The sequence below is a fragment of the Nyctereutes procyonoides genome, unplaced genomic scaffold, assembly GCF_905146905.1.
Source record: "Nyctereutes procyonoides isolate TBG_1078 unplaced genomic scaffold, NYPRO_anot_genome, whole genome shotgun sequence".
NCBI lineage: Eukaryota > Metazoa > Chordata > Mammalia > Carnivora > Canidae > Nyctereutes > Nyctereutes procyonoides.
Genome location: NW_026575131.1, coordinates 16,938,584 through 16,965,232, shown reverse-complemented (window position 1 = coordinate 16,965,232; position 26,649 = coordinate 16,938,584). Strand labels below are relative to the sequence as shown.

Genomic DNA, 26,649 nt, shown 5'->3' with positions numbered 1-26,649 from the left:
TCCACGCAGGGAGCCTGACATGGAACTTGATCCCGAGACTCTGGGATCACATCCTGAGCAGAAGGCAGGTGCTAAACCTCTAAGCCACACCAGGGATCCCCAAACCTTTTGTTTTAATAAATAAGACATATTCATGGCTTAGGTTTTAAATCACATTTACAAATGAGGCCCAAACAGGTTAGCGGTGCAGCGACTACTGCCAGGAGGACTGCACGGCCCCCAGGCACTTTAAGCCTAAGAGCAGAGACTTCATGTCAGAGAACACCGTACACATCACCTCTAGGCTCCAGAACTGGAAGCAAGCAGAGGACTGGAGGAAGAGCGGAGACTTGGCGAAGCTCCTGTGACCACCATCTGATACCCTCACCTTCACGCTACAGAAGCCGATGAAGGTTGTGCTACTTTTAGCACAGGAAAGCTAAGAAGGAGCTTTCCTGATTATATGAAGTGAAACTTTCTCTCATTGTTAACAATTGGGATAAGGGCATTAGCTACACAGAGTATCCACTGACAAATACAGACTATGAGAACGGCGAAGAGGAAGCCACACAGGTATCTTGTTTCTTCAAATATCAGAAACTTCCATGCCACAGCAGGAGAGCAGTGGACGACCTCTACTTGTCCCAAAGGTTTAGTCTAAAAACTTCCTGTTGGCATTTGCACCAAATAAGGCTTCCTGTACTTCTGGCATCATCTGCTGGGCTATGAGGTCCAGCCGACTTTCTAGAGTATTGGAAACCTTTATTTTATGATCCTCATTATAGATCTCCACTCCACCAGCTCTTTCCTCAGGCAGGTAGGATTCCTGATCAATTTGGACATCAACATCTTTTTTGGTGGCAGTTTTGTGCACAGGAATCGCTTTTGGCACTGCAGCTTTTACCAGAGGGAAATCCTGTTTCCCGCAACAAACAATCATTCGGGGCTCCAGCAGTTGGTACAAACCCTGGAGGACCAGTCCATCCAGCAGCACTTGGTACCTGGCTCTATCTTTTACCACGTTGCTGAGTCTCTGTTTTGCTTCATTTAGTAGGTCTATAATAAGGTCATCTCTTGCTCTGAGAACTTTGAGCCTTGCTTGATTCATCGAATTAGACATCTGAATTTTCTTCTGCTGCTCAATTTGCTTTTCTTTCTTCTCATAGTATTCCATAATCTTCAGTCTTTGGGTTTGCACAAGACGACCTTTCTCAATGTTGAACCCTTCCTCTGCCTTCGCATCTATTTCCTCTGCTTTCTTGTTGGCTTCTTGTTCAATAAAAGCCATCGTATGCTTAATCTGCTTCTGCACGTCAGCATCACTGAAGGCCATGGCCAAAGCTGTGCTAGGCCAGAAGGCCACTGGCTCGAGCTTAGCCTGGAAGGCAGCGGGGGAAAGCAGGAAAAGAAAATCCTGTGGGGGTTTTGGCTTCCTTTGGTTTATCTTGTAGGGTATCCTGTAGGTATCAGTCATGTTGATCCTTACCTCTAAGATAGCAACAGAATAAATCCTGGCCACATTTGATTGCAGAGAAAACGAGGAGTTGCATAATTCACCCAAGGTGACACAGACAGGAAGTAGCAGAGCTCATTCATTTAAATAATTATTGACCACCTGCTGTGTGCTACATGCTGGACTGGCTCAAAACCCCAAAGTTCCTGAGTGTAATTGATAGCATTGGTCAGATCCAGGTCACTGTAGGTCAGCCATCCATAGACTAGGGAAGGGTTCTTGACAGGTGTATTAGTTCTCCACAATATTCTCAAATGGTAGAGTCTCAAGTACTCTGAAAGTAGGATATAAACCCTGCTTTCTGTTTATAAACTTTGAGTGTGCTTGCCAAAAATAGGTCACGATGTTTCTGGAAGCTAGGCTTAGTAATAGAAATCTATTGTATATGATTTACTCTCGATTTATTTCTGAGGAATCTCTCCTCTTTCAAGTTATAAAAGTCCAGGATTATAGAAAACATAACTATAGTCACCTCTCGTGTATCTTTCAAGATTTTATTCATTTTGATCTATCTGTTCTGTGTATTTATCTTTCCACAGTATAGATTTCTAATCATTTAATCTTGTATAAAAATTTGTGATGCCAGCCTTTCAAATATTTTGTCATTTTCTTTCTCTCTTCAGCTCCATTATTAGAGCAATTTTTTCCTGTAATCATGCACTTTTTAAATTTATTTATTTATTTATTTATTTATTTATTTATTTATTTATTTATTTAAAAGAGAGAGAAAGAATATGCATGTAACACACATCTGCTGGGAAGAGGGAGAGTGAAAGAGAGAATCTCAAGCAGAGTCCCTGCAGAGCATGGAGCCCAACACAGGGCTCCATCCCAGGACCCTGAGATCCTGACCTGAGCCAAAATCAAGAGTTGGCTTAACCAACTGAGCCACCCAGGCACCCCTCTCCTGTAATTATAATCTTTTAAGGCAAAAAGAAATGATAAAAAACAATTATTAGAATTTTCATATTGTGAATGAGGCTCCTGAGACCAAAATTGGTTAAGAAACTTGCTGTTAATAAGCAAAGTTAATGATAGAGCTAGCAATAAAATTCAGATGGTCTTCTGACTTGCCCTGGAATATTCTTTCTAAATTTCTCCACATGATGCTATTAGGCTCCTTTCAACAGTTGGTTGTATGACTTTTAAAAATAGTAGGAGATTGAGAAAAGGACTACATGGTAGTTATTTCTCTAACTCAAGGTTTATTATATGAATGATGGAATAAGGAAGTCTGGCTAGTGTACGTCAAGCTATGGGCTTCCAGTTACATGGACAGGTTCACATCATGGCTGTGCCACTCATTCTCATTGTGATCTTGTACAGGCACCTAAATCTATTTGAATTCTTTGCATCTGTTATAAAATTAGGGTCAGTAGTACCTTAATTAGAGGGCACTTGTGAATAACAGATAAATTGTTTAGTGCAACATGCAACACAAATTATGTCTTCAATTAATGTTAGAAGAAAAATCATATATGACCTTTAGTAGGGGGTCATCAATTGTTTTTGAGTAAACACATACTGAAACTAGTGATCAGAAATAGAGACTATTTTCTTCAGAGTATTCTTTCAAATATATTAAAAGGAACAAATTCAATATTTTACCAAATTTTTTATTTAAATTCTAGTTAACATGTAGTGCAAAATTCAACATTTTCATATTGCTTATATAAGGTTTTGCTTATAAATAATTTCCCAAAGCAACTTTTCTATTGATCATAGTTTTCCCAATAGTCATTTTATTGTGCATCATTTTATGTTAAGCATATTGAAGAATTTCTGTTGTGTGCTCATTTTTATTGTGGTACCAGCTTGTATTCTAGGGAATATTATATGCATCATATATCATTTTCTTTTTAAAAGATACTATATTCATTCAAAAAAATTGAATTGAGCATCTTGTACACATTTTGAGTGTAAAGACTTCAGTAATTTGAATCAAGAACTCATTCCTGCCAGGCAAATGCTAGTTGATGACAGAAAAAGAGATATTTTCTCTCCCATTTTTTTAAGTGTATTGACCCAAATATTGGCAGAAAGCTGAGGTGCTCTCATTCTGTTTTTAAAATCACTAAAAAAAATCTCTATTGTTTGAAGATTCATTGAGATTAGGTACATTTTTAAAATAAAATAAAACAAAAACAAAAAATAGCCACTCGATTCCAAATACATATACTTCACATAGACAGACATACACACAACACAAACATATCAAATAGGTATTTTCACTCAGTGCGCATTTATTAAGCAACCAGTATTTGACAATTTGACAGCCACTGTGCTTGAGTCCCAGGGATGCAAAAATTTAAGATTTTTTTTTCTTGGCCTTAAGGAACTTACAAGCTTGCAAAAGAACATTATTAAAGAAATCCTTTCCTGTCTTGTGAGAATAAGACATATAACTGCTCACACTTGCAGCTTATATAGCAGTTGTCAAGTTTCCTATGTCACCATTGGGGTGATGTGGTTTTGTCCTGTTGGCTGAGTTTGAGTGATGGTCTGATCAAGTAAGTGCTCTTCCTGGCCTTGTTGACTGCTTCTGGTTGGTAATGTTGATGGATCTGTGCTGCCCCTCCAGTTACTGAACACCTTCTAGATCCTGATCCTGAACTAAGCATTTTATACATGTTACTCCTTATCCTTCAAACCTATCCTGCAAGGTAGATACCATTATCCCTTATTTACCAAGGACACTGTGACATGTTATCTCTAAATAATTCTTATGCAGCCAACTTTTCCTCCAGGATTGGAAAAGATCACTACTTCCTTTGCTAAGCACCTACTGAAGTCATAGGTTTGCTTTTAGGGGCCACATTGTGTGAAAAATATTATTTTCAAATGCTAAATAACCTGAGCATAAGATGTCTGTATTAGGAATGCCTGGGATCCCTGGGTGGCGCAGCAGTTTGGCGCCTGCCTTTGGCCCAGGGCGCAATCCTGGAGACCCGGGATCGAATCCCACATCGGGCTCCCGGTGCATGGAGCCTGCTTCTCCCTCTGCCTGTGTCTCTGCCTCTCTCTCTCTCTCTCTCTCTCGTTCTCTCTGTGACTATCATTAAAAAAAAAAAAAAAAAGGAAGGCCTGAGGACCTGAGTTTACCTGATTCTGAACAGCTGCTGTAGGTGTGCTGTACGTTGAGTGGACAAGTCTCATATGCCTTTAATACCTCTTGCTTTTGAGCAAGTTCCGTTTTTCCCTCTAGTGTGCTTTCTCTCTCCTTCTGTGTTTTGTTTCCTTAAGTGAGTATAGTTTCATTCAATATACCTACACTACGTATTTATGTTTTTTTTTACTCATGATTCTTTCTTCACCCAGCAAAAAAGCAAACAACCAACAAGGACCCAAAGGCCCATTTTGCTTTAATATACTTCAAAATTCTTTAGATTTTCCTGTTAGTATTTCTATTATTCCTCCCTTTGCATTTGGTAGGTATATTTATTCAGATCTCTTAAGTAAAGGAGACTTGGGGACTTTGGAAGAAGAAACAACTACACACTAAGAATAGAAAATAAGATATTGCTATCTGTATCAATGATGGTGGGAAAAAGGGTAAAGGTTTATAGATTAAATAATTCAAAGGATTATATATCCTGATAAATACCATAGAAGTAAAATGAGAAAGACATTTTCTTGGACTACTCTATTCTTGTGTGTGTGCATACCCTTATCATTAAAAATGTTTGAGCCTGTATCTCCAGTGTGTGTGTGTGTGTGTGTATACATATATATATATATATATATATCTCAATTGTATAGATACATAGTATGCTAAATATTACTATAAGAAGACAGAAAACAAGAATTAGAATAAGATTATTTTAAAATAATGTGTATACACATATGTATATATAGATATTTTGATATCAAAATAAAAGTTTTAGTATATATTATAATTTCAAATATATGTATAATTGTTGCATTCTAAAGGATTGTCCATGTAGACCATTTTAGAGATCATATCTACAACATGAAGTAATGAAAGACCTAATAATAAGAAGTAATCCTTTATATATACACCAGTGCCATGCACACACACACACACACATACACACACACACACAATTGCAAAGACTGGATTAGTTGTAAAGAACTTATATCCATGATTAATGGCAATGCTTTCTCAACCAAAGTTGAATGAAGCAGATGAGAGCTCAGCAGGCATATGCTGCTGCTGTGAGCATACAAATAAGTTTGATCAGTAGCTACAGTCTTCATGCTTAATGCCAAACAGTCTTGAAAATGCTAAGCAAGAGTGTGGATAATTCAGCATGGGCACTGGTCCCTGTTGTCATGGATGTTATTGACAGTGTTAAGAAGATGGGAGCCACTAGAAAGAGCCTCCTGTGGTAGGTATATGACATGGATGGGTTTTGGAGAGATGTCTCAGAGAGATTTAATATTGGAACTATCAAAATGGCTCATTGACTATAGAATGTACCTGACTTGTGACATTCTTTATCACTGGGATAAATAGAGGACATCTTTTTTTTTATAAGATTTTATTTATTCATGAGAAACACACACAGAGAGAGTCAGAGACGTAGAGGGAGAAGCAGGCTCCTTGTAGGGAGCCCGATGTGGGAATCAATCCCCTGACCCAGAATCTCACCCTGAGCTGAAGGCAGTTGCTCAACCGCTGAGCCACCCAGGCATCCCAATAGAGGATATCCTATATCACATCATTTAAGTTCAGCTTCAGTCAGTAGGGCAGGACATCAGCAGATCCCATTTGGAATCAACATGCAATTATTTCATTTCTTCTTGTCCCTGTTGAATGACTGTTGTAACACATTGAAGATGCTGGACACAACAAAATGATGGAAATTTTCTGTGCTCCTCCAGTTTGGTCAATCTCTTCTATTAGCCTGTAGAACTCAATAAACACAGAAATGCTCTAGCAATGTGTACCATGGATCCACTGACTGGGAGCCATATTAAATGTTTTATGCATTGTTAGTCTTCCATAAACAATCCTGTGTGTTATAATAATACAGAAAAAATAATGGTGTCAAAAGTAGGCCTAAAGGGTTTGAAATGAGGCCACTAAACAAAAAGTATATTGGGCACAGTCTGTGCAGTGTGTCACTTGGTCAATTGGACAGCAGTAGGGACTATTTTTATATATGCCAGGGTAAAATTTGTTCTTCAGCGTATTGGTGTGAAGTTCTCTGGAAGGCATTGCAATCTGTTTATAACTTTTTGGCAACAGCTTTTGGAATAAGGCCAAAGATACTGTCAAATAATGCAAAGAAACGGAAATGAATTGCTTGAATATTTTAACCATTCTTCTCTTTCCTAGGGCCAAAAAATATTGTAGTTTTATAACTATCTTTAATTAGTAATGTCTACGAGAATGAGTTAGACTTACTGGATGGAATTTAACTCATCTGAATTATGCTCATGAAGTTATGACAACTGGTATGCAAAACCAGTTCTTTGACTTTTTTTGACTATCCTTATGCTCAACAGAAAATCTTAGCTCTTCAAAGGTGAACTTATGGGACAGCATCTGAAAAAAAAAGGCTTATAAGCAATCTTTGAGGGATTGGGAGCCAATCCTCAAATTATCCAAGAATTAACAGTAAAAGGGTTGTGTATATTGGTTGAAATTCTTTCTTTCTTTCTTTCTTTCTTTCTTTCTTTCTTTCTTTCTTTCTTTCTTTCTTTCTTTCTTTCTTTCTTTCTTTCTAGAGGGGAGCCTTGGAAGTAGAGCTAGGTGAGAGCTAGTCTCTTGAATTGAAGGCTTATGTTAACTGTGTAATTCATAGAGTTCTGGTCTTAGAGAGTGCTTCCTGAGAGAGCTCTCATCAGTTCAGTCTATACTGTTTTATGTTGACACATTGGTCACAGCCTCAGACAAAAGCAAGTGGATATTGTAAAGAAGAGTTCATGGAGGACTACCAAGTAGAAATTCCTACAAACTGTGGTCTGTTGCAAAATACTTGGATTTGTGAGAGAAGACATGTCAATAATTTTTTCAATGCAAAGTATAATTATGTGGCTGTTTTCTGTGAGTCTGCCCTCTCTGCTTCATTTATTCATAGATAGGAATCTATAGGGTGTTTTCTATAGTAACAGAACAGTGTTATGATTTAGGAATTTGGGGACTTTGGGGGAGAGTGGAGAGAAAGAAAAATTAAACCCATATTTTTTAACAGGGAAAAGATAAACATGAATTTAAAAGTGTTTTTAAATTTTTTAAGATTTATTTTAGAAAGATAGAAAGCGTGCATGTGTGCAAGTGGGAGGCAACAGGGGAGGAGAGGGAGTAGGAGAGAGAGGATCCTCAGCTGACTCCCAGCTGAGCATGGAACCCTATGCAGGGCTCACTCTCATAACCCTGAGATCATGACCTGAGCCAAGATTAAGAGTCAGCCACTTAACTGACTGAGCCACCCAGGTGCCCCTAAAAGTGTTTTGTTAGATGAAAATTGTCTCCATAACTGTAACTTTCAAATCTATCTCCAGGTGCTGTAAACTACAAACAATGATCCCATCTTAATACTGCAGACGTACCATAGTAGAACTAAGAGGAACTTAACTTACTGGTAAGAATATTTTTCTTAATTATTTGCCTTACACATTTTTGAAAGCATTTAATCATTGCAATGCATGGTAGAAGAGTGTAGCCAGAGGGAGTGATACAAAGAATAGACCAGAAATATGACATGTAAAGGTGGTGGTGGTTAAGTTTCATTAAAATGCTGGCTTATTTTTGAAAGGACAAAATTCTTAACTAAAAAATACTTTTCTGTTAGCTGACCTTTTGGCATATTTGAAGGTTGCATCCTGGTATTTATTCAAACATCATTTTTTATAGAATATTAATTTCAACATTGGGATCTGAGAAGGTTGGCTTCTTAAGAGTTTTAGTGAGAAAACCTGTGTTTTCACTGGTCAAACAGAGCTCACCCCTTTATGGTCTGAAGGGCTTTCAGCTTCAGTAACTGTCCCTTGGATTTGGATCAATGTGAAATCTGACCTGAATCCTCCTTTGGAGTTTTTTCAAATTCTTTGTGCAGTACCAGGCCGAATAGTAACTAATTTCAAAGAGCTTGGAAGAGTGAAAAAAATCCACTTTCCAGGGCCAGACACACAGTGATGTGGTTATGGAGAAGCTATTTCAGCCCTTTTAAACCTCTATTTCCTAGTTCATAAAATTGAAATAATAATAATTGTAATTGCCTATAGATACAGGTTAAGTTGGATTATTTTGATAACACTTATTAGCGCTGCGAGTAGTCCATAACATTGTTTCGTAAATGTTAACAATTAATATCATTATTAGTTTTTAAAGACAAAGTGATTTAAGAAAAAAGTGGTATCTTTTCCCCAATTATTGGGGGAAAGGACTCAGAATCAAGGTGTTTCATCCCTTTCCACTTTTTTCAACTGCTTCTTCATTATTTTATAGTTACTAAGATCCTAGTTTATAACCAGCATATAGAAAGATTCTGCATACACCAGATAGTATCTTAGTTCTTCAGGAGTACATAGTTTGTTGGTAATGAAATGTGCTCTTGAGAAACTAACAATAATATTATTTTTTATTGTCTCTGAGAATAAGTGAGGAAATCGTATGTATGTGTGTTTTGAATAAATTTGGTCTCTTTGTCTCATGTACTGGAGTGACTTTGTTCCTCCACCATATTTAGATCCTTCCTTTGGAGCTGGCTTCAAGAGGGCTATCCTGCACAGGGTTTCCAATTCTGTTTACAGGTCTACTGGATGATTAAAAAGCATCTGTGACATACACTCATATTCTTGGAGAAAACCCTTCCTGAAATCTAATTAATCAAATCCTTTGATGATTACTGGTAATGAGGGGTATGTTTATTGTGTTAAAACACTATGATCTCATCCTAAATAAATTTCTAATTTATAAGAAACCTTATGTAAGTCCTTTCAGAAATTAAAGGATGAAATACAATGTCCAGGGTATTAAATTTTTAGAAAGTTGTTATCACACTACCATGGGAAACCTTAATTGTGGTTGTATCATGATGATGTCTTAATAATTGTGTCTTTTGACATCCTGAAAATGGTTGGCAGCCTGCAAAACAACTATTCATTAAAAACAATTCACCCTTCCCTCTATTTTATTGAAATATGTTCATTTCCTTGTTTTCCTTGATGAATGATCACATTATTACTTAGTTCTACAAAATCAGTTCTCTTGCCATCAGTTTTCATTGTAGTGCTTGAGAAATTTAGCTTTTGTGTCTTCCAGGAAGTATTAATGAAATCATAGTCCTTGGACATGTCTTCTCTCACCCTGCACAGACATTCAAGTATCAAAAGTATCAATTTTCTTTTGAAAAAAATTTTTTGGAGTCCCTCCCCTTCCAGAGACCCTCTCAAAAATTTAAAAAAAAAAAAAGGAGTGAAATGATTTCCAAGGCCCTGATTAGACTATAATATGTGAGTTCTAATTTTGCTCTTTTTGCTGTTTTCTAACATCCAGATTTATCTGAACTGGTTCACAGCCCAATCTGTGTTTAAGTGTTAGAAATTTTATGAGCTCGAGTTTGTACATAGCAGATTAAGTCCACCTATACATTTCAATTGTTATCATATCTATGTATAATTTATCTAAAGATGATATTATCCATACATCTTAACAGAAGGCTTAAGTAGTTGAATGACAGAGACTATATTTTTGCAGTAGAAGGTCACATAAAATATATGGGCTTTGTTAAATATGGTGTGTCATCTTGGGTCACCTGCTGAGACTGGTTGATGGCACTTATCTCTACACACTGCTCCTCCTACTGATTTATGGGCTCTGGTGGGTCCTATTATATCAAAGACTAGGCTGCATGCCCTGGGAAGTAAGGGAGAGTAGTATTTTAATTTAAGTCCTAGCAAAGTGCTATTATGTGAGAGAAGATTAGAGCTGCCTCCTCTTGCTGGCCTGTGAAGTTTTCATAAAGGTGTTGATTATTTTCCAGTGACGTCCAGATCCACTGTCAGAGACCACTCACATGTTCAGTTATGTCAGGGCTTGGCTCCTCTACTCTGTAGAGGACAAGATATAATGACCTTTTGTTTTTGAAATGTTCTCAGTGCAATGTGCCATATACACTGCATATGATGGTGAATTTTTTGTGTCAGCTTAACGAGGGCTAAGGGATGCCCAGACAGCTGGTAAAATATTATTTCTGGGTGTGTCTGTGAATCTGTTTCCAGAAGACATTAGCATTTGAATTGGTAGATTGAATAGAGAAGATCTCCCTCACCAATTTCTTTTTTTTTTTATTTTTTTTATTTTTTTATTTTTTATAAATTAATTTTTATTGGTGTTCAATTTACCAACATACAGAATAACACCCAGTGCTCATCCCGTCAAGTGTACCCCTCAGTGCCCGTCACCCATTCACCCCCACCCCCCACCTTCCTCCCCCTCCACCACCCCTAGTTCATTTCCCAGAGTTAGAAGTCTTTATGTTCTGTCTCCCTTTCTGATATTTCTCACACATTTCTTCTCCCTTCCCTTATATTCCCTTTCACTATTATTCATATTCCCCAAATGAATGAGAACATACACTGTTTGTCCTTCTCCGGTTACTGTGGCCAAGTTCAAAAAGGGTGTTGCCTGAGTTCTTCTCTGGGATTTTGATGGAATCTTGTCTCACATTTAGATCTTTCATCTATTTTGAGTTTATCTTTGTGTATGGTGCAAGAGTGGTCCAGTTTCATTCTTCTGCATGTGGATGTCCAATTTTCCCAGCACCATTTATTGAAGAGACTGTCTTTCTTCTAGTGGATCGTCTTTCCTCCTTTATCGTATATTAGTTGAGCATAAAGTTCAGGGTCCACTTCTGGGTTCTCTGTTCTGTTCCATTGATCTATATGTCTGTTTTTGTGCCAGTACCACACTGTCTTGATGAACACAGCTTTGTAGTACAACCTGAAATCTGGCATTGTGATGCCCCCAGATATGGTTTTCTTTTTTTAAAATTCCCCTGGCTGTTTGGGGTCTTTTCTGATTCCACACAAATCTTAAAATAATTTGTTCTAAGTCTCTGAAGAAAGTCCATGGTATTTTGATAGGGATTGCATTAAACGTGTAAATTGCCCTGGGTAACATTGACATTTTCACAATATTAATTCTGCCAATCCATGAGCATGGAGTATTTTTCCATCTCTTTGTGTCTTCCTCAATTTCTTTCAGAAGTGTTCTGTAGTTTTTAGGGTATATTTTGAGAACCATTTGAATGGTAAATGGTTCTCCAACCTTTTATTTTCAGGTTGTAGGTGTCCTTCTGTCTAAAATGAGTCTCTTGTAGACAGCAAATAGATGGGTCCTGTTTTTTTATCCAGTCTGAAACTCTGCGCCTTTTGATGGGGTCATTAAGCCCATTCACGTTCAGAGTTACTTGAACTTCTTCTTAAAGGGGAGTTTTAAGAGTCCCCCTTAAAATTTCTTGCAGAGCTGGTTTGGAGGTCACATATTCTTTCAGTTCCTGCCTGTCTTGGAAGCTCTTTATCTCTCCTTCTATTCTGAATGAGAGCCTTGCTGGATAAAGTATTCTTGGTTGCATGTTCTTCTCATTTAGGACCCTGAATATATCCTGCCAGCCCTTTCTGGCCTGCCAGGTCTCTGTGGAGAGGTCTGCTGTTACCCTAATATTCCTCCCCATGAAAGTCAGGGACTTCTTGTCTCTTGCTGCTTTAAGGATCTTCTCTTTATCTTTGGAATTTGCAAGCTTCACTATTAGATGTCAAGGTGTTGAACGGTTTTTATTGATTTTAGGGGGGGATCTCTCTATTTCCTGGATCTGAATGCCTGTTTCCCTTCCCAGATTGGGAAAGTTTTCAGCTAGGATTTGTTCAAATACATATTCTGGCCCTCTGTCCCTTTCGGCGCCCTCGGGAACCCCAATTAAACGTAGGTTTTTCTTCCTTAGAGTGTCATTTATTTGCCTTAATCTGTCTTCATGGTCCCTTAATTGATTGTCTCTTTTTTCCTCAGTTTCCCTCTTTGCCATTAACTTGTCTTCTATGTCACTCACTCGTTCTTCCACCTCGTTAACCCTCGTCGTTAGGACTTCTAGTTTGGATTGCATCTCATTCAATTGATTTTTAATTTCTGCCTGATTGGATCTAAATTCTGCAGTCATGAAGTCTCGTGAGGCCTTAATGCTTTTTTCTAGAGCCACCAGTAGCTGTATAATGGTGCTTCTGAATTGGCTTTCTGACATTGAAGTGTAATCCAGATTTTGTAACTCTGTGGGAAAGAGGGCTGTTTCTGATTCTTTCTTTTGAAGTGAGGTTTTCCTTCTAGTCATTTTGCTCAGTGCAGAGTGGCCAAAAACAAGTTGTATTGGAACACGGGGGAGTATCACTGGTCCGTCCAGCTGGTCTTCTGGGGGAGGGGCCTGCTGTGCTGATTTTCAGGTGTTAGCACTTGGGGGAGCTGCTCTGCCCCTGCCTGCTGCTGGGCTCAGCGGGGGTTGTTTACCCCGTCGGGCCCCAGGAGGAACAGCCCCAGTGGCTATGGCAGCTCTGGAAGCCTGGATTCAGCCTCCGCAGGAACTACGGGCTCGGGGCTCTCTGCTCTCCGTCCGCAGGGCCTGGAGGCTCCGGGGCGGGGCCGCTGATCTGCTCAGCTCGGGGCAGGAGCGTCCTCGCTGTCCTGGGCCCTCCCGGCCCTGCCTGTCCCGGGCGAGGCCGGATCCTGGGCTGTGTCCCGGCGCCCTGTGCTCCGGGGCCTGCGCTGTGGGATTCGCGCTCCCGCCCCGCAGCCCCCTCCGCGGAGCCGCTCCCGAGCCCCTCCGAGCTGCTCCGGTTCTGTGGGCATCATCCAATTCATTGAGGGACCTGAATAGAACAAAAAAGCAGAAGTGTGGATCTATTTGTTCTGTATTTGAGCTGGGATACCCATATTCTGTCCAATATTGGTTCCCAAGCCTTTGGAATCATACTGAATTGCACCACTGGCTTTGCTGGTTCTCCGGATGGTAGACAGCAGATCATGGGATTTTTCAGCTTTCATAATATCATATGAGCCAACTCCTACAATAAATCCCTTTATATTTATCTGTATATCCTGTTCATTGTGTTTCTCTGGAAATCCTATTACCCTGCACAGGCGCAGCTTACTTGGCTGATCCTACCTCTTTCTTGTTTTGTGTTTATATGCCCTCAACTCAATTACAATTAATTGTTCACATATCTGTCTTATGAATATGTCTTTGAGGGCAATGCCCAGTTCAAATTCATATTTTTACTGTCAACCCTGAGTGTAGAACCTAGCACACACTAGATGCTTTATAAAGATGGGGGCAGAAAGAAAAAAGAATGAAGGGAGGGGAACATTATCCTGAGAGATCACTCCTTGGAAACTTTCTATGCTAAATTCCAGGGTTGCTTTTCTAGGTTCTATAATCTAGACAATCTTCTTAGGAGTTTCTAGTCTCAAACTTGGTTTCATTTTTTTTTAAAGATTTTATTTATTTATTTGAGGAAGAATGAGAGAGAGAGAGATAATGCACAGAGGGAGAGGGAGAAGCAGACTCCCTGCTGAGCAGGGACCCTCCCTTCACCCGCAGCCCAACACGGGGCTCCATTCCAGGACCCTGGGATAACAACCCAAGCTGAAGGCAGACACCCAACTGACTAAGCCACCTAGGCACCCCTAAACATGATTTCTGATGAATTTTAATTTTCCCTTAACTCTTATCTCTCTGATATCCCTACCTGGTCTGTTATTGGCATATAGCGAATTCACTTCAGGACAATTAGGAAGTAGAAGTAAAAGCAGGGAAATCTCTCTCAAGAAAGCCTAAATGGTGGTACGCCTGAGTGGCTCAGTTGGTTAAGCATCTAACTCTTGATTTTGGGACGGTCATTATCTCAGGGTCATGAGATCAAGTCCCAGTTTGGGCATCTCAGCATGATTGATCTTATCTCTCCCTCTCCTTCTGCCCCTCCCCCCTGTTTGCACTCTCTCTTAATTAATTAATTAATTAAATCTTAGGAAAAAAAAAAAGAAAGCCTAAGTGGAAGATAAGTAAAATCAACCTCCTCAGAAAAAGTTCTCTTCTTTTGCATAATTGTTATTTTTTCAGCATCTTTTGAAATGAGATATTCAAAAGTAATAAGATTTCTTTAGATGCTAGAATATTTTGCATAAATAATTTTCATATTTCAAAATGATGATACTAAACAGTATCCTGTTTCTTTTCCTGTTATCCCTTTCTTTTCAATGATATAAGCACATCAGAACTAACTCTGTGCCCTTGTCCAGAATTAATCATTCCTATCCATATTTGATGTTTACACCTTTTAAATATTTATGGGTTGTTGTGTTCCTTTATTGTTGTTTACCCACTCTGGGACATTTAAAAGCCTTACATTTCCTCCTTAGCCAAGCACTCCATTCCCTTCATCATTCTCTTGGCTGTTCTTTGGACCACCTCCAATTTGCATACATAATTTTGATATTGAGGTGCCAAAACTACGTTTGTTTCAACTGGAGTCTTATTGGATTTGCTTTCACTCAAATTATGTACACAAATAAATGTGATCTCCAAGCCATGAAAACTCAGTAAGGACTCCAAAGGGAAGCTAGGATATATAGACATGCTGTTAAAATACTATAGAAAGATTTTAAGTGAATGAGGAAATGGCATCTCAAAATCAAATGATCAGGAATGAGCAGTGTGTGAAAAATTCTGTTTGTAAGTCCAGGTCTGTGTTGTTTTGCAGATTTTTGTTGTAACTGCCCGTCTGTTGTTTTTTAAGACTATAGTAGGGTTAGATTCAGTCTTACAGCCATTTCCTAATTTAAAAAAAACAGTATCTTTTTAAAAAAGATTTTATATATTTATCTGACAGAAAGAGAGAAAGGGAGAGAGAGCACAAGCCAGGGGACAAGGGTAGAGGGAAAGAGGGAAGCAGGCTCTGGTCCCCACTGAGCAGAGAGACCAATGTGGGGCTCTGATCCTAGGACCCGGGGATCATGACCTGAGCTGAAAGCAGATGCTTAACTATCTGAGCCACCCAGGTGTCCCCATTTCCTAATTTTTTAATTTATTTTTTCTTTCTTGGTAATTTCAGAAGGCAGAGTCCTTTATCAGTAGGAAAACAGTTGCTATTTCATTGCAGAGAGAAGACTGAAGTAAAATAACAATTAAAATATTCAAGGCAAAGAGACACTGAAACCCAGGGAAACTTGTGTGATTTTTTTAAATAAATGGATACTTTGAATCCTATATTGTTATTTAAAAGGACTTTTCAAGTAGCAATGTGACATACTGCACAAATAAGATATCAATGGAATTATATAGCACAACCAAATAAATGACTTACAGTGAAATCCACTGAGGAGAGGAAATTGTGTTTTCTCAACAAAATGCCATTTTTGCCCTAAGGCATTTCATGTTGGGGGAAAATATCCTGTATAACATTGACACAAATCATAGGCATCTCCCCTAAACAGCATTTTTTTATTGAACTGCACACATGTGCAAATATTTGAGGCCTTAGAGAAGAAAAAAACCAATGAAATACATCACTGCTATCACCACCTGAAACTAGGGAGGGCGACAGGAGCAGACACATTTCAGAGCCTAGTGATGAAGCAGGGAATTAAGAAGTAAATCAAAGCTTCTGATCAAAGGCTAATTTAGTCTGGCATAAATGATCCTACAGTGGAAGGAAGCCTCATGCACAGAGATCAAAGATTAGTGCCACTACACAAGCCACAACATTCTCTGCAAAGGGGCAAGAGAAAGCACGAGAAGGAAGGGGAAAGAAGAACTACATCAAAGCATTCTAAGAATCCTGTGCAATATAATCTCCCTTTCTCAGTACAGCATGCATTATTTTGAAAAATGAAAATGAATCTGGCTCATTTTTTATGGTATGTTTGTGTTCTACTTTTGAAATAGTGAGTAGCTGCTACTGTTCCATGTGTAAATTGACAGTGAAAGTAAAATAAATCTTATCAATTGCTTTCCCATTGTCTAATAAAAGATGCTTCATTCATTTGTAGGAATTAGACATTTTTTACAGCATTCATTCATTCGACAATTACTTTTGTTTAACTGTTGAAAGCCAGTTGAGGATACAGTAGCAAACTAAAACAGACACATTTTTTACTCTCATGAAGCTTACAATCCACTAAGGTAAGCAGATATTAATCAGGTTATTATGCAAACAAATGTAAAATTGTTGCTCTGAGACCTAGAAAGGAGTCAAAGATAGATTTGGCCTATGGTTAAAGAGGGATTCTTTGAAGAATTGGTGTCTGATCAGAGGTAGAAAGTAAACTGGGAAAGAAGGGAAGGTAAGAAGGATGCATTTTGTTAGAGAACTTTATTAACGTGCTTTCATTTATCTGCGGGGGTGGAGGGTGTTGCTGGTGGTGGCAGTGGAGAGTTAGTCCAGCTACATACAGTGTTGAGAATAGTTCTTAAATATTACTGCTTAAAAAAATGGATTTTAGTGCCAAAAGAATTTGAGTTCTAGCCCTAATTTGGCAACATCTCAGTTGAATATTTTTGACATATTAGTCAATGTTTCTGAACCTCAGCTGCTGATCATAATCCTTGTCTCAGAATTGTCTTAATAAATGTTAGCTATCATCACCATCATCGTCGTCATCATCATCATCATCACCACTACCATTCTTACCTGGAGGATTAGCACAGATTTGTGGTATGATTTTAGGCATATCATTTCATTACTTTGAGTTTCAACTTCATACTTCCATAAAAAGGGGGATGTTGGATTAAATGGTTTAAAGATTCCTTCTTGGTCTAAATATCCAATATTTCCCATGCAAATCTACAGCTGGAAATTTCAGTCCATATATGGGAAGCTTATAACCTGGCTGATTAGGAAAAGAAGACTTTGTTTAAAAGCAGACTTTTTAAAAAAATTCAATTAACATACAGTGTAATATTAGTTTCAGAGGTAGAGGTCAGGAATTCATCAGTCTTATATAATACACTTATTGCTCATTACATCACATGCAATTGATTAATTAAGAATATTAATCATTAATAATTAATAATAATGTGATTATTATTTATTAATAATAAATATTATTTATTTTTTATTTTTTCATTTTTATTTTATAAAATAAAATATTTTTATTTTATTATTTATTTATTATTATTAGATCAAATATTTATTAATTATTTAAAATAATTAATTAGACATATTCTTAATGTCCATCACCCAGTTACCCCATCCCCCTGACACCCCTCCACCCCTAGCAGCTCTCAGTTTGTTTCATATGATTAAGAGTCTCTGATGGTCTCTCTCTCTGATTTCATCTTGTTTTATTTTTTCCCTCCCTTCCTCTATGATCTTGTTTTTTTTTAAAATTGGAGTTCAATTTGCCAACATTTAGCATAACACTCAGTGCTCATCCTGCCAAGTGCCCTCCTCAGTGCCCATCACCCAGTCGCCCCAACCCCCCACCCACCTCCCTTTCCATTACCCCTTGTTCATTTCCCAGAGTTAGGTGTCTCTAATGTTTTGTCACCCTCACTGATATTTTCACTCATTTTCTCTCCTTTCCCTTTATTCCCTTTCACTAATTTTTATATTCCCCAAATGAAGGAGACCATATAATGTTTGTCCTTTTCTGATTGACTTATTTCACTTACCATAATACCCTCAAGTTCCATCCACGTTGAAGCAAATGGTGGGTATTTGTCGTTTCTAATGGCTGAGGAATATTCCATTGGATACATAGGCCACATCTTCTTTATATGATCCAGTTTTGTTTCTTAGATTCCACATGAGTGAATTCATATGATAAGCATCTTTCTTTGATTGAATTATTTCACTTAGCATAATACCCTCTAGTTCCATCCACATCATTTCAAATGGCAAGATTTTTTTTTCTTTTCTTTCTGAGGGCTGAGTAGTATTTTATTATATATATATATAATATATAATAAAAATATATATATATATCACATCTTTTTTATCTGTTCATCTGTCAATGGACATCTAGGCTCTTTCCATAGTTTGTCTATTGTGGACATTGCTGCTATGAACATTGGCATGCAGATTGCCCCTTCAGATCCCTACATTTGTACTTTTGAGGTAAATACCCAGTAGTGACAATTGCTGGGTCATAGGGTAGCTCTATTTTCAACTTTTTGAGGAACCTCCATACTGTTCTCCAGAGTGGCTGTACCAGCTTGCATTCCCACCAACAGTGTACGAGGGTTCCCCTTTCTCTGCATCCTTGCCAACATCTGTCATTTCCTGACTTGTTAATTTTAGCCATTCTGAATGGTGTGAGGTGGTATCTTATTGTGGTTTTGATTTGTATTGTGGAAGTAGACTTTGAAAGGAAACACAATCCCACTTTTTAGCAACTTTACTTACATTTCTTTAATACACATTTTAGAAGTTTCTATTATCTTAGATTAAATGTTATAGCACACATTTCTTCTGCTAAAAGGCCTTTAAAGTGTTTCGGTGGGACATTTAATTTCCCATTATGGCTGGTTTCTCAAATCATTCCCTTTGTAATTGTCACATTTTTACAGTCCTATTTAAAATGAATTTAGTTTTCCAACTAAAAATATCAAGCTGAGTTGGAAATTGAAACCCAAGGACTGTAAAATCAAATGATAAAAAGCCAAAGTTTTCAACCATCACATCTAGAAAGACCACTAGGAAACTGTTCTTTTTATCTTATTAAATACATAAGAGTACTTCTAAAGTTATTTTGGTCAAATGAAATTTCATAACATTTTTAAATCTAGAAAGGGGAAAATGGTTTATTCAATACCTTGTTAATTATTAAAATCTGTAAATATTTGGCTTGATTGGGGTATCTTCTTGAGTGAAGGCACTAAAATTACAATTCTTTCAGCTCTTTACAAAGTTTACTTTTGACCATATTTTGTTAAATATTTAATTTTTTTGTAACATCACAGATACGTATTTTTTTCCATGTAGTATTTTAAACCTTCATTGCTGTGTTTTGATTGATAAACCGTCTGTTTTCATGTTTATATCTTTACCCTTAAGGGATACATATTAAATGCATTAACTAAGTAGCCCAGATGCTACTGTATCTAAATTAGAAGTTAGAGAACTGAGATGTTAACTGACTCAAGGTCAACTACATATTTATTGAATGTGAATTAGATTTTCTACCTCCCAACTTTTGGAGTAGTACATACTTCACAGTACCTCACTGATTTTCAAATGTTCTCTAAGACCCTACTCAATTGAATGGAAACATGCAAACCCCGACATGAATCAGATCTGGTTAAATTGGTCAATCATTATCTGGTTGGCCTCAATGATTGTAGCATTAAATAGTATTTCACGTTGATTTCCCTTGCTATTTTTTCTTACAATATTTCCCATTTAGTCAGCCTCTGTATTGATATGCTTTTCATTTGTGAGTGTCCAATTATCATGCCTTCATGTTGGATGGAAGACTGATTAGCATGGATTAATTAAGGTAATGAAATAATTATACTTATTATGATATAACTATATAGTAACCACCATTAGTATGGCCTAATTATCTAGTGGTTATGAGCATGTGGTTTGGATATCTGATTTAAGTGAGCTTGAATTTGACCTTCAGTATGTACTATTAATGTGTGCTCATGCAAGTTAATCTCCTTGAGCCTTAGTTTTTTCATCAGTAAAGAGGAGATGATAGTACTTAGAGTTTGTTTTTTAATAGATATTTAACTTATTATATTTTATACATGGTAAAAGCTCCATAGTTATTACTAACATTAATTTTATTGCCCTAGACATAAGGAGACACACACACACACACACACACACTCACACACATAAAATTATGAGACAGTCATGTTCCCATAGCACCATAGTTTTAGAGGTGGGAAGGTAATGCAAATTTGGTCGTAATGAGTTCTTCGCTGAGGATTTATTAAACTCAAGCTGGAATAACAAGCTGGTCACAACAAATAATGCTGTATATAAGCAAGACAGAAATAATAGTAAAGCAAGACAGCATTGATGGTGTTTGGATTCCAGAGTACAGAGGTCCCTGGGGCTAATTCTTTCACTGGCTTTTCTCTAGTTTTTGTTTATAGGCCAATAAATTCCGCTTAATTAAGTTAGTTTGTTTTGGATTTGTGTGACCCACTAATGGAATCCAGTAATATAGTATCTTAATGAACACATTTCTTCATCCTTCAGTTAACATTTAATATTCCCAAAAATGTCTTATTACTTATTTATTTACATGCTTATTTTCTCTCTTCCCATTACTAAAATGTAAGCTCTGTTTGGACAAGAACTTGCAACAGTTTTCCTCAGGTAGTAGAAAATCCCTACCACCTAACAGGCACTCAGTAAATATTAGGTGAGTGAATGGATGAAGGGAAAAAGGAAGGAATAGTCTTTAAAAAAAAGATGCTTCATGATCAAAATGGCACCCATATCCTTTCCCAAGTAGATTAGGTAAAGATGGATATTTAACATGTATTGAGAACTTTACATTGAGCTAGTCATCATGTTAGATATTGTACACCTTTTAAGATTATTAGTATCCTCCCCATTTTACAAATGAGGAAATAGAGGGACAGTGAGATAAAGTCACAGTGGTAGATTCTGTAATGCCCTGCCCTAATCAGCCTTTGAGAACCAGTTGCTCTCCATCCTGCTTGGAGTGCTGCCAGCAACCAGCCCTTACATGTCACCTCCCGACCCATTAGGCTGCCTCAGCTGAAGAGAGTACTCTCTTGCTCAAGGTCATGTCTCCTTTCCAGGGCAGCCCATATCTAAGGCCTCATGTGGAGGACAAAGGCCCAACTCAGGACAGCTCTAAGGATCATGCCCACTCCAGAACTCCCTGTAAGGTAGGCTGAGGCCTATCTTCACCCTGTATTACAGCACCACTTCTCACTTCATCCAGTTCACCTTCCTTCATATTGTTCACTATGCTTTCATTTCTAATCTCTCATTAATAGACCAGAGTCTGCTTTTCAGGAAAACCAGCCTGCTGTGGTGACTTGTGAAGCTCTCTGCCCCAGCTAGTGAGGAGGCCTCTTTGAGGAGATAAAGTGGGCTTAGAGCTGCACTTGCTAGAAGAAGTTTATCTCTAAGTCTGAGTGGAGGAAGGGCTAGGCTAGGCATTCTCTAGGATCTTAAAGATGACAATTTTAGCGAACACAGGGAGCTGGGAGGGAAGAGGCTTGAGAAGGTAGTGGGCACCTGACCATGCAGGGCTGTGTAAAGCATGCAAAGAAGTTAGACTTTTATTTTTAATTGTTTATGCCCTTCTTTATACTCATTCACCAGGATTTGCCTACTACTGTCTCTAGCTACAATGAATCTGCCCTTTGGGGCCATTTCTGCCCTATGAAATTTTACTAGAATTTAATTTTTCTTTCAGAATGCTATTTATAGACTCATTTTTTTTAGACTTTCATTTTTAACCTTCTCACTGGCTTCCTACTGTAATTACAGTCTCAAAAAGCAGTTGTTTTCTGGGAAAAAAGGATGTTTTGAGCTACTCATTGTGACTTAGTTGTCTCTAGTTTAAAACTTTCTTTAGCCACTTGAAAAGACTTGATTCCAATTGTTTTGATTCAAAGGCAACAGGGAAGATTTCCTAGAGATTCGTGTGATTATAGAAACCTTTTCAGAAATTTTCAGTGATCATGGTTTATACCACATTGATTTACAGTGTGGGGTCATTCAAGTGACCCTTGGAATTCAGTAACTTCTAGGTCACAGAGAAGCACAGATGAGCACCATACCATCTTTGTGTTTGGTAACTGATAGGGTGAGTGTGTGTGTGTGTGTGTGTGTATGTATGTGTGTGTGTGAGAGAGAGAGAGAGAGAGATACAGGCATAGCACACACACACACACACACACACTACACTATCTTGATATACTGTCTGGATGAGGTCTAAATGCTAAGGGTTGGGCAGCCCCAGTGTTGCAGTGGTTTAGTGCTGCCTACAGCCCGGGGTGTGATCCTGGGGACCCGGGATTGAGTTCCACGTCGGGCTCCCTGAGGGGCTCCCTGAAGCTCCCTGCTTCTCCCTCTGCCTGTGTCTCTGCCTCTCTCTCTCTGTGTCTCTCATGAATAAATAAATAAAATCTTTTAAAAAATAAATGTTAAGGGTTTTCATCTATTTGAAACAAATATCAATGCTTGGAAGAAGCAGTGTGTTATCTGCAGTCTGGAAGATACAGAGATTAAATGGGTCATACGTGTATTGCAGGCCTTATTTTCCTGCCTTATTTTTCCCCAGTGTATCTTGACAACTTAGAACAATGGTTCTCACCTTTGACTGCTTATAATAATTATCTGTGGCACTTTTTAGATCTAAGGTTCTCTGGGAAGATCATCTAAAACTGTAGCTAGAGCCCACAAAACTATTTTGGTGGTGGTGGTGTGGTGGTTGTTCTTTTCAGCTTACACCTGTGATTCTTTTGGACAGCCAGGGTTGAGAAGCATTGGTCTGTTCTAATATCTACATGTTCTCATTTCCAAAAGAACAGTGAATTATCTAGAATTCTACAGCAACCATTCAATAATACTTTTGTTTTGCTGCTTTCTTTGGGCTGCTGCTTAGAACCAAGCACATGTTAAACAAAGAAAGAGGGTTCTGGGCCTCTGTATGTGTCTCTGTATGCATGACGGAGAAAAGCAAACACCAAAGAGAAGCAGTATTCATGAATGCAATTTAAAAATACAGTAGAACTGGGACGCCTGGGTGGCTCAGCGGTTAAGTGTCTGCCTTCAGCTCAGGGCATGATCCTGGGGTCTCAGGATCGAGTCCCGCATTGGGCTCCCTGCATGGAGCCTGCTTCTCCCTCTGCCTGTGTCTCTGCCTCTCTCTCTGTGTCTCTCATGAATAAATAAATAAATAATTTAAAAAAATATGGTAGAACTTTGATAAGTATTCTCTACCCTAGAGAATTAGGGTTATTTTTTTTATTAAACTTCCGAATCAACGTATATCACTACTAGGGCATGTAAATCCACCCATAGCACAGAAAAGGAGAACTGCTTCTTTTGAGTGGTGTACAGTTGTTGCACAACTCTGAGCAGTAACTTCACACAGAATACAAATGAATGGTATTCCCTAGAGTGGTACAGTGCGGCAGTCTGCCTTTAAATGTAGGGAAGAAGGCATCAGAGCAGTGATTTTCAACCAAGGGTGATTCTGTCCTTCCGGGGATATCTAGAGAACATTTTTGGTTGTTGTCACGACTGGGATGGGGCTGGGGGAAGTGGGACTGTTGCTATTGACATCTAGTGATTACAGTCCCATTTTAAGTGCACAGGACAGTTTCCTACAAAACGAGAATTATCCTTCTCAAAATGTCCATCATAACTGAGGTTAAGAAACCCTGGCCTATTAATTTATATATATATAAAAAAAAAAAAAAAAAGAAACCCTGGCCTATTTGTACTAGCTATCTTGCCCTCCATAATACTGTGTGCACTTGGAAGTAAGGGCAGGAAACTTGTCTCTCTCTCTCTCTCTTTTTTTTTTTTTTTTTTGCTTTGTGTTTCCAGTATCTAGAACAGTACATGGTGCACAGTAGTTGCTGAGTATCTTTTTTGGATGACTGAATGAGTGAACTATTTGAACTGGACAACCTTGTGTTGCTTCCCTAGAATCTAGGCAAGTGGGAACTACATTAGGAGTGAGTCCTGCCTAATTCTGTGGTTGTTCTGACGTGGAAATTCCAGTTCAAGGGGAGCCTCATAGGTAGGTGATTAAAGATGTCTCCATGGATTTCCTGTGGTGCCTGCCATTCTTTGGTTTATTTTTCCTTGAAGTTTGGCCCACCTGGGTAATTTCAGTGGCTTGAGGCTTCATGTCACTTGCAACATGGGGATACTAGCTTTGATCAGTATATCCCAAATTATGGAATAGATACCACTGATGGGATAGAAGATGACCAGAGGTAATCTAAGATTAAATATGATTAAATAATAGACTTAATGTGAACCAAACAGTTTTTTCTTTTAAATTTTCTTCTGGTACTTCAGATTAAGTCAAAGGTTAGTTTTGTGCTAGCATAATTTTACATATTTTTAACACTTTTTACCATCTCTTTTTCATAAAAGAATCCAGACCTCAAAATCCAGGAGTCCACTGGCCACAATATCTCTTTAGAACTTACTTGGTTAGGTTTCAAGTGTGTTTATTTTCATGTAAAATGATGCTGATTTTCCATTTAGAGTAGTGAGAGAACCAGTGAAGACATTGTAATTTAAATAGGAAAATTAATTAAAAATACACACAAGTAATGCATTCTTATGGAACACATCATGAACATATCATTTGAATGAGTTGAGATACATTGGAGTTGTTTATTTCATTAATTGTGATATCTTGGTAAAGATGGAACCTTGGAAACACTTGCCTGGGTGGCTCTGAAAGAGGCAGCTTGCTCTGGGGATGTGTTGACAGGTCAGTGGGGGCCATGTGGGAGATGATAAGGGATGCTAGAAGGGGGCAGCCCCACGGGAGGGAGAAAGCCCTGAAAAGACATGTGGAACCCTTGTAAAGGCCACCTGCCTCTGGTCACAGCATTCCTTTCCTCCCACATGGCTGACTGTCCAGGCAACATCAACGTCACTTCTGGTTTGAGAGGCCTCTGGGAGTGAGAGAGAGTATTGTTTCATAGGGGAAATCAGTCATGCTATTATGAGTCATGGAACAAGAATCGTGCGTCACAGGTTTCCTTAGTAGACCTCAGTGTCCTTTGATGCCACTGTGCTTTTGGGTCTTGAAGACCTTTGCATCCCTCCCCCCATGTGTGGTCACCAACTTCTACTTCCTCTTTTCTAATAAGGGGTCTTCCTCCTGAGGTTTTTGAGTCCATATTTGTATAATTGCAAACCTGGAATTAGAGATTTACATCTGTTTCTCTCACTTCTGCCTTGTGGGACCACAGACAACAAAAATCTCATCCTTTTCCTACAACCTTCAGACGTGTGAAGAGTGATTTTATGTCTCATGTGCATCATCTGTTTTCTAGTAAGAAACATCCAAAGCTCTTTCAACTTTTCTATCCATGAGATAGTGCTTCCTCCTCCCATCTTGGGAGCTTGCCTCTGAACAAGCTCACTTCGTCTGAATCAATTTTAAATCAAAGCCTGACCTGGACACAACTTATCAGGAGTTTCTTGAATGGAATAAAACAAAGTGTCACAACCGCATTCTTTATTCTAGGTACCTACCTCTTTTACCTAGGATCACCAACTTTTTGGCAATTTCTTCACATTGTTTATTAGCAAACTCTTTATACTAGTTATGACAAACTTTCTTTGTTTTAAACTTTTGGCAGCAGCTTTCTAATAAAAATGTTTGATTTATGTTGTGTGGTGGCTGGGAGGCGGATGGGAAGGGCGGGGATAGGAATTGCAGGCACATACGGAGTAAACTGCTAAGTACCAAGAGAAATGGGAAATTTGAAAACATGAAATATCTGATACCAAGTTCAAGCTGCAAAGCAAGGCATGGTTATTATTTTTCCTTAGCCCATTTAGAGAGAGTATTTCTCTAGGTTTGGTCTCTGAGTCACTTATATTAGCAGCATCTTATCAGAGAGGCCACCACACTCTCTCGTCCATCATTGCTTGACAAGTTGCTCTACCCTATTTGATTTCTATTCATAGCTCTTATCACTACCTATATTTTATATATTTTTATTTATGGGTTAAAACAATTTATGAAACCAGGGACTTTGTTTTTTCACCACTGTATGCATACTACTTAGCACGCAACATAATATTTGTCATAATGAGTTTGTTAAATGAATAACTGAATAAATAAAAGAATAATTTGGGATGTTGATTACATATGCAGATTCCTAGACCCCCCGCTGTACCCGCTAAATTAGTATTTCTGACAGTGGGGCCCAGGACTGTAGGGATTCATCTCTATTCTAAAATTTTAACATGGCTCTTTTTGCATAAGTGCACACCAATGTTCAGTACACCAAAACCAAAAACAAAGTATGAAGAGCACATTTTTGAAATACTGTAAACTGCCCATCTACCTTTACATTCTTAAAAGAAGACATGTGTGGGATGCCTGGGTGGCTCAGTGATTGAGCATCTGCCTTTGGCTCAGGGCGTGATCCCCGGGTCCCGGGATCGAGTCCTGCATCAGGCTTCCTGCATGGAACCTACTTCTCCCTCTGCCT

At 38.3% G+C, this 26,649-nt stretch overlaps 2 protein-coding genes across 14 annotated transcripts in view; one reads left to right on the top strand and one right to left on the bottom strand.

The window, feature by feature from the left end:
* The window catches only part of CHL1 (cell adhesion molecule L1 like), a 201,400-nt gene that overhangs the window by 44,495 nt on the left and 130,256 nt on the right, over positions 1-26,649 (top strand). For 8 of the 12 annotated variants that reach the window (XM_055343975.1, XM_055343977.1, XM_055343979.1 and 5 more), the window contains one exon: positions 7,964-8,043. The exons of 1 other annotated variant lie outside the window; for it this stretch is intronic. The gene's annotated coding sequence lies outside the window, so the exon portion shown is untranslated. Of the gene's footprint in view, positions 1-7,377; positions 7,506-7,963; positions 8,044-9,240; positions 9,323-21,234; positions 21,325-26,649 lie in introns of those variants that run through there. 3 more of the 12 variants (XM_055343981.1, XM_055343980.1, XM_055343982.1) reach the window with 3 other exon arrangements.
* LOC129521990 (V-type proton ATPase subunit E 1-like) lies at positions 632-1,312 on the bottom strand. 2 transcript variants are annotated; one of them, XM_055343987.1, is made up of 2 exons: positions 1,042-1,312; positions 632-951 (listed from the first exon to the last, which is right to left on the bottom strand). In XM_055343987.1, the coding sequence occupies exons 1-2, from the start codon at positions 1,310-1,312 to the stop codon at positions 632-634; spliced, it is 591 nt and encodes a 196-aa protein (XP_055199962.1). The 2 variants fall into 2 exon arrangements, with proteins under 2 accessions (XP_055199962.1, XP_055199961.1); XM_055343986.1 differs by having other exon boundaries at positions 632-1,312.

Coding starts and splice junctions, on each gene's coding strand:
- LOC129521990 (XM_055343986.1), bottom strand. CDS start 1,312: ATGGCCTTCAGTGATGCTGACGTGCAGAAGCAGATTAAGCATACGATG.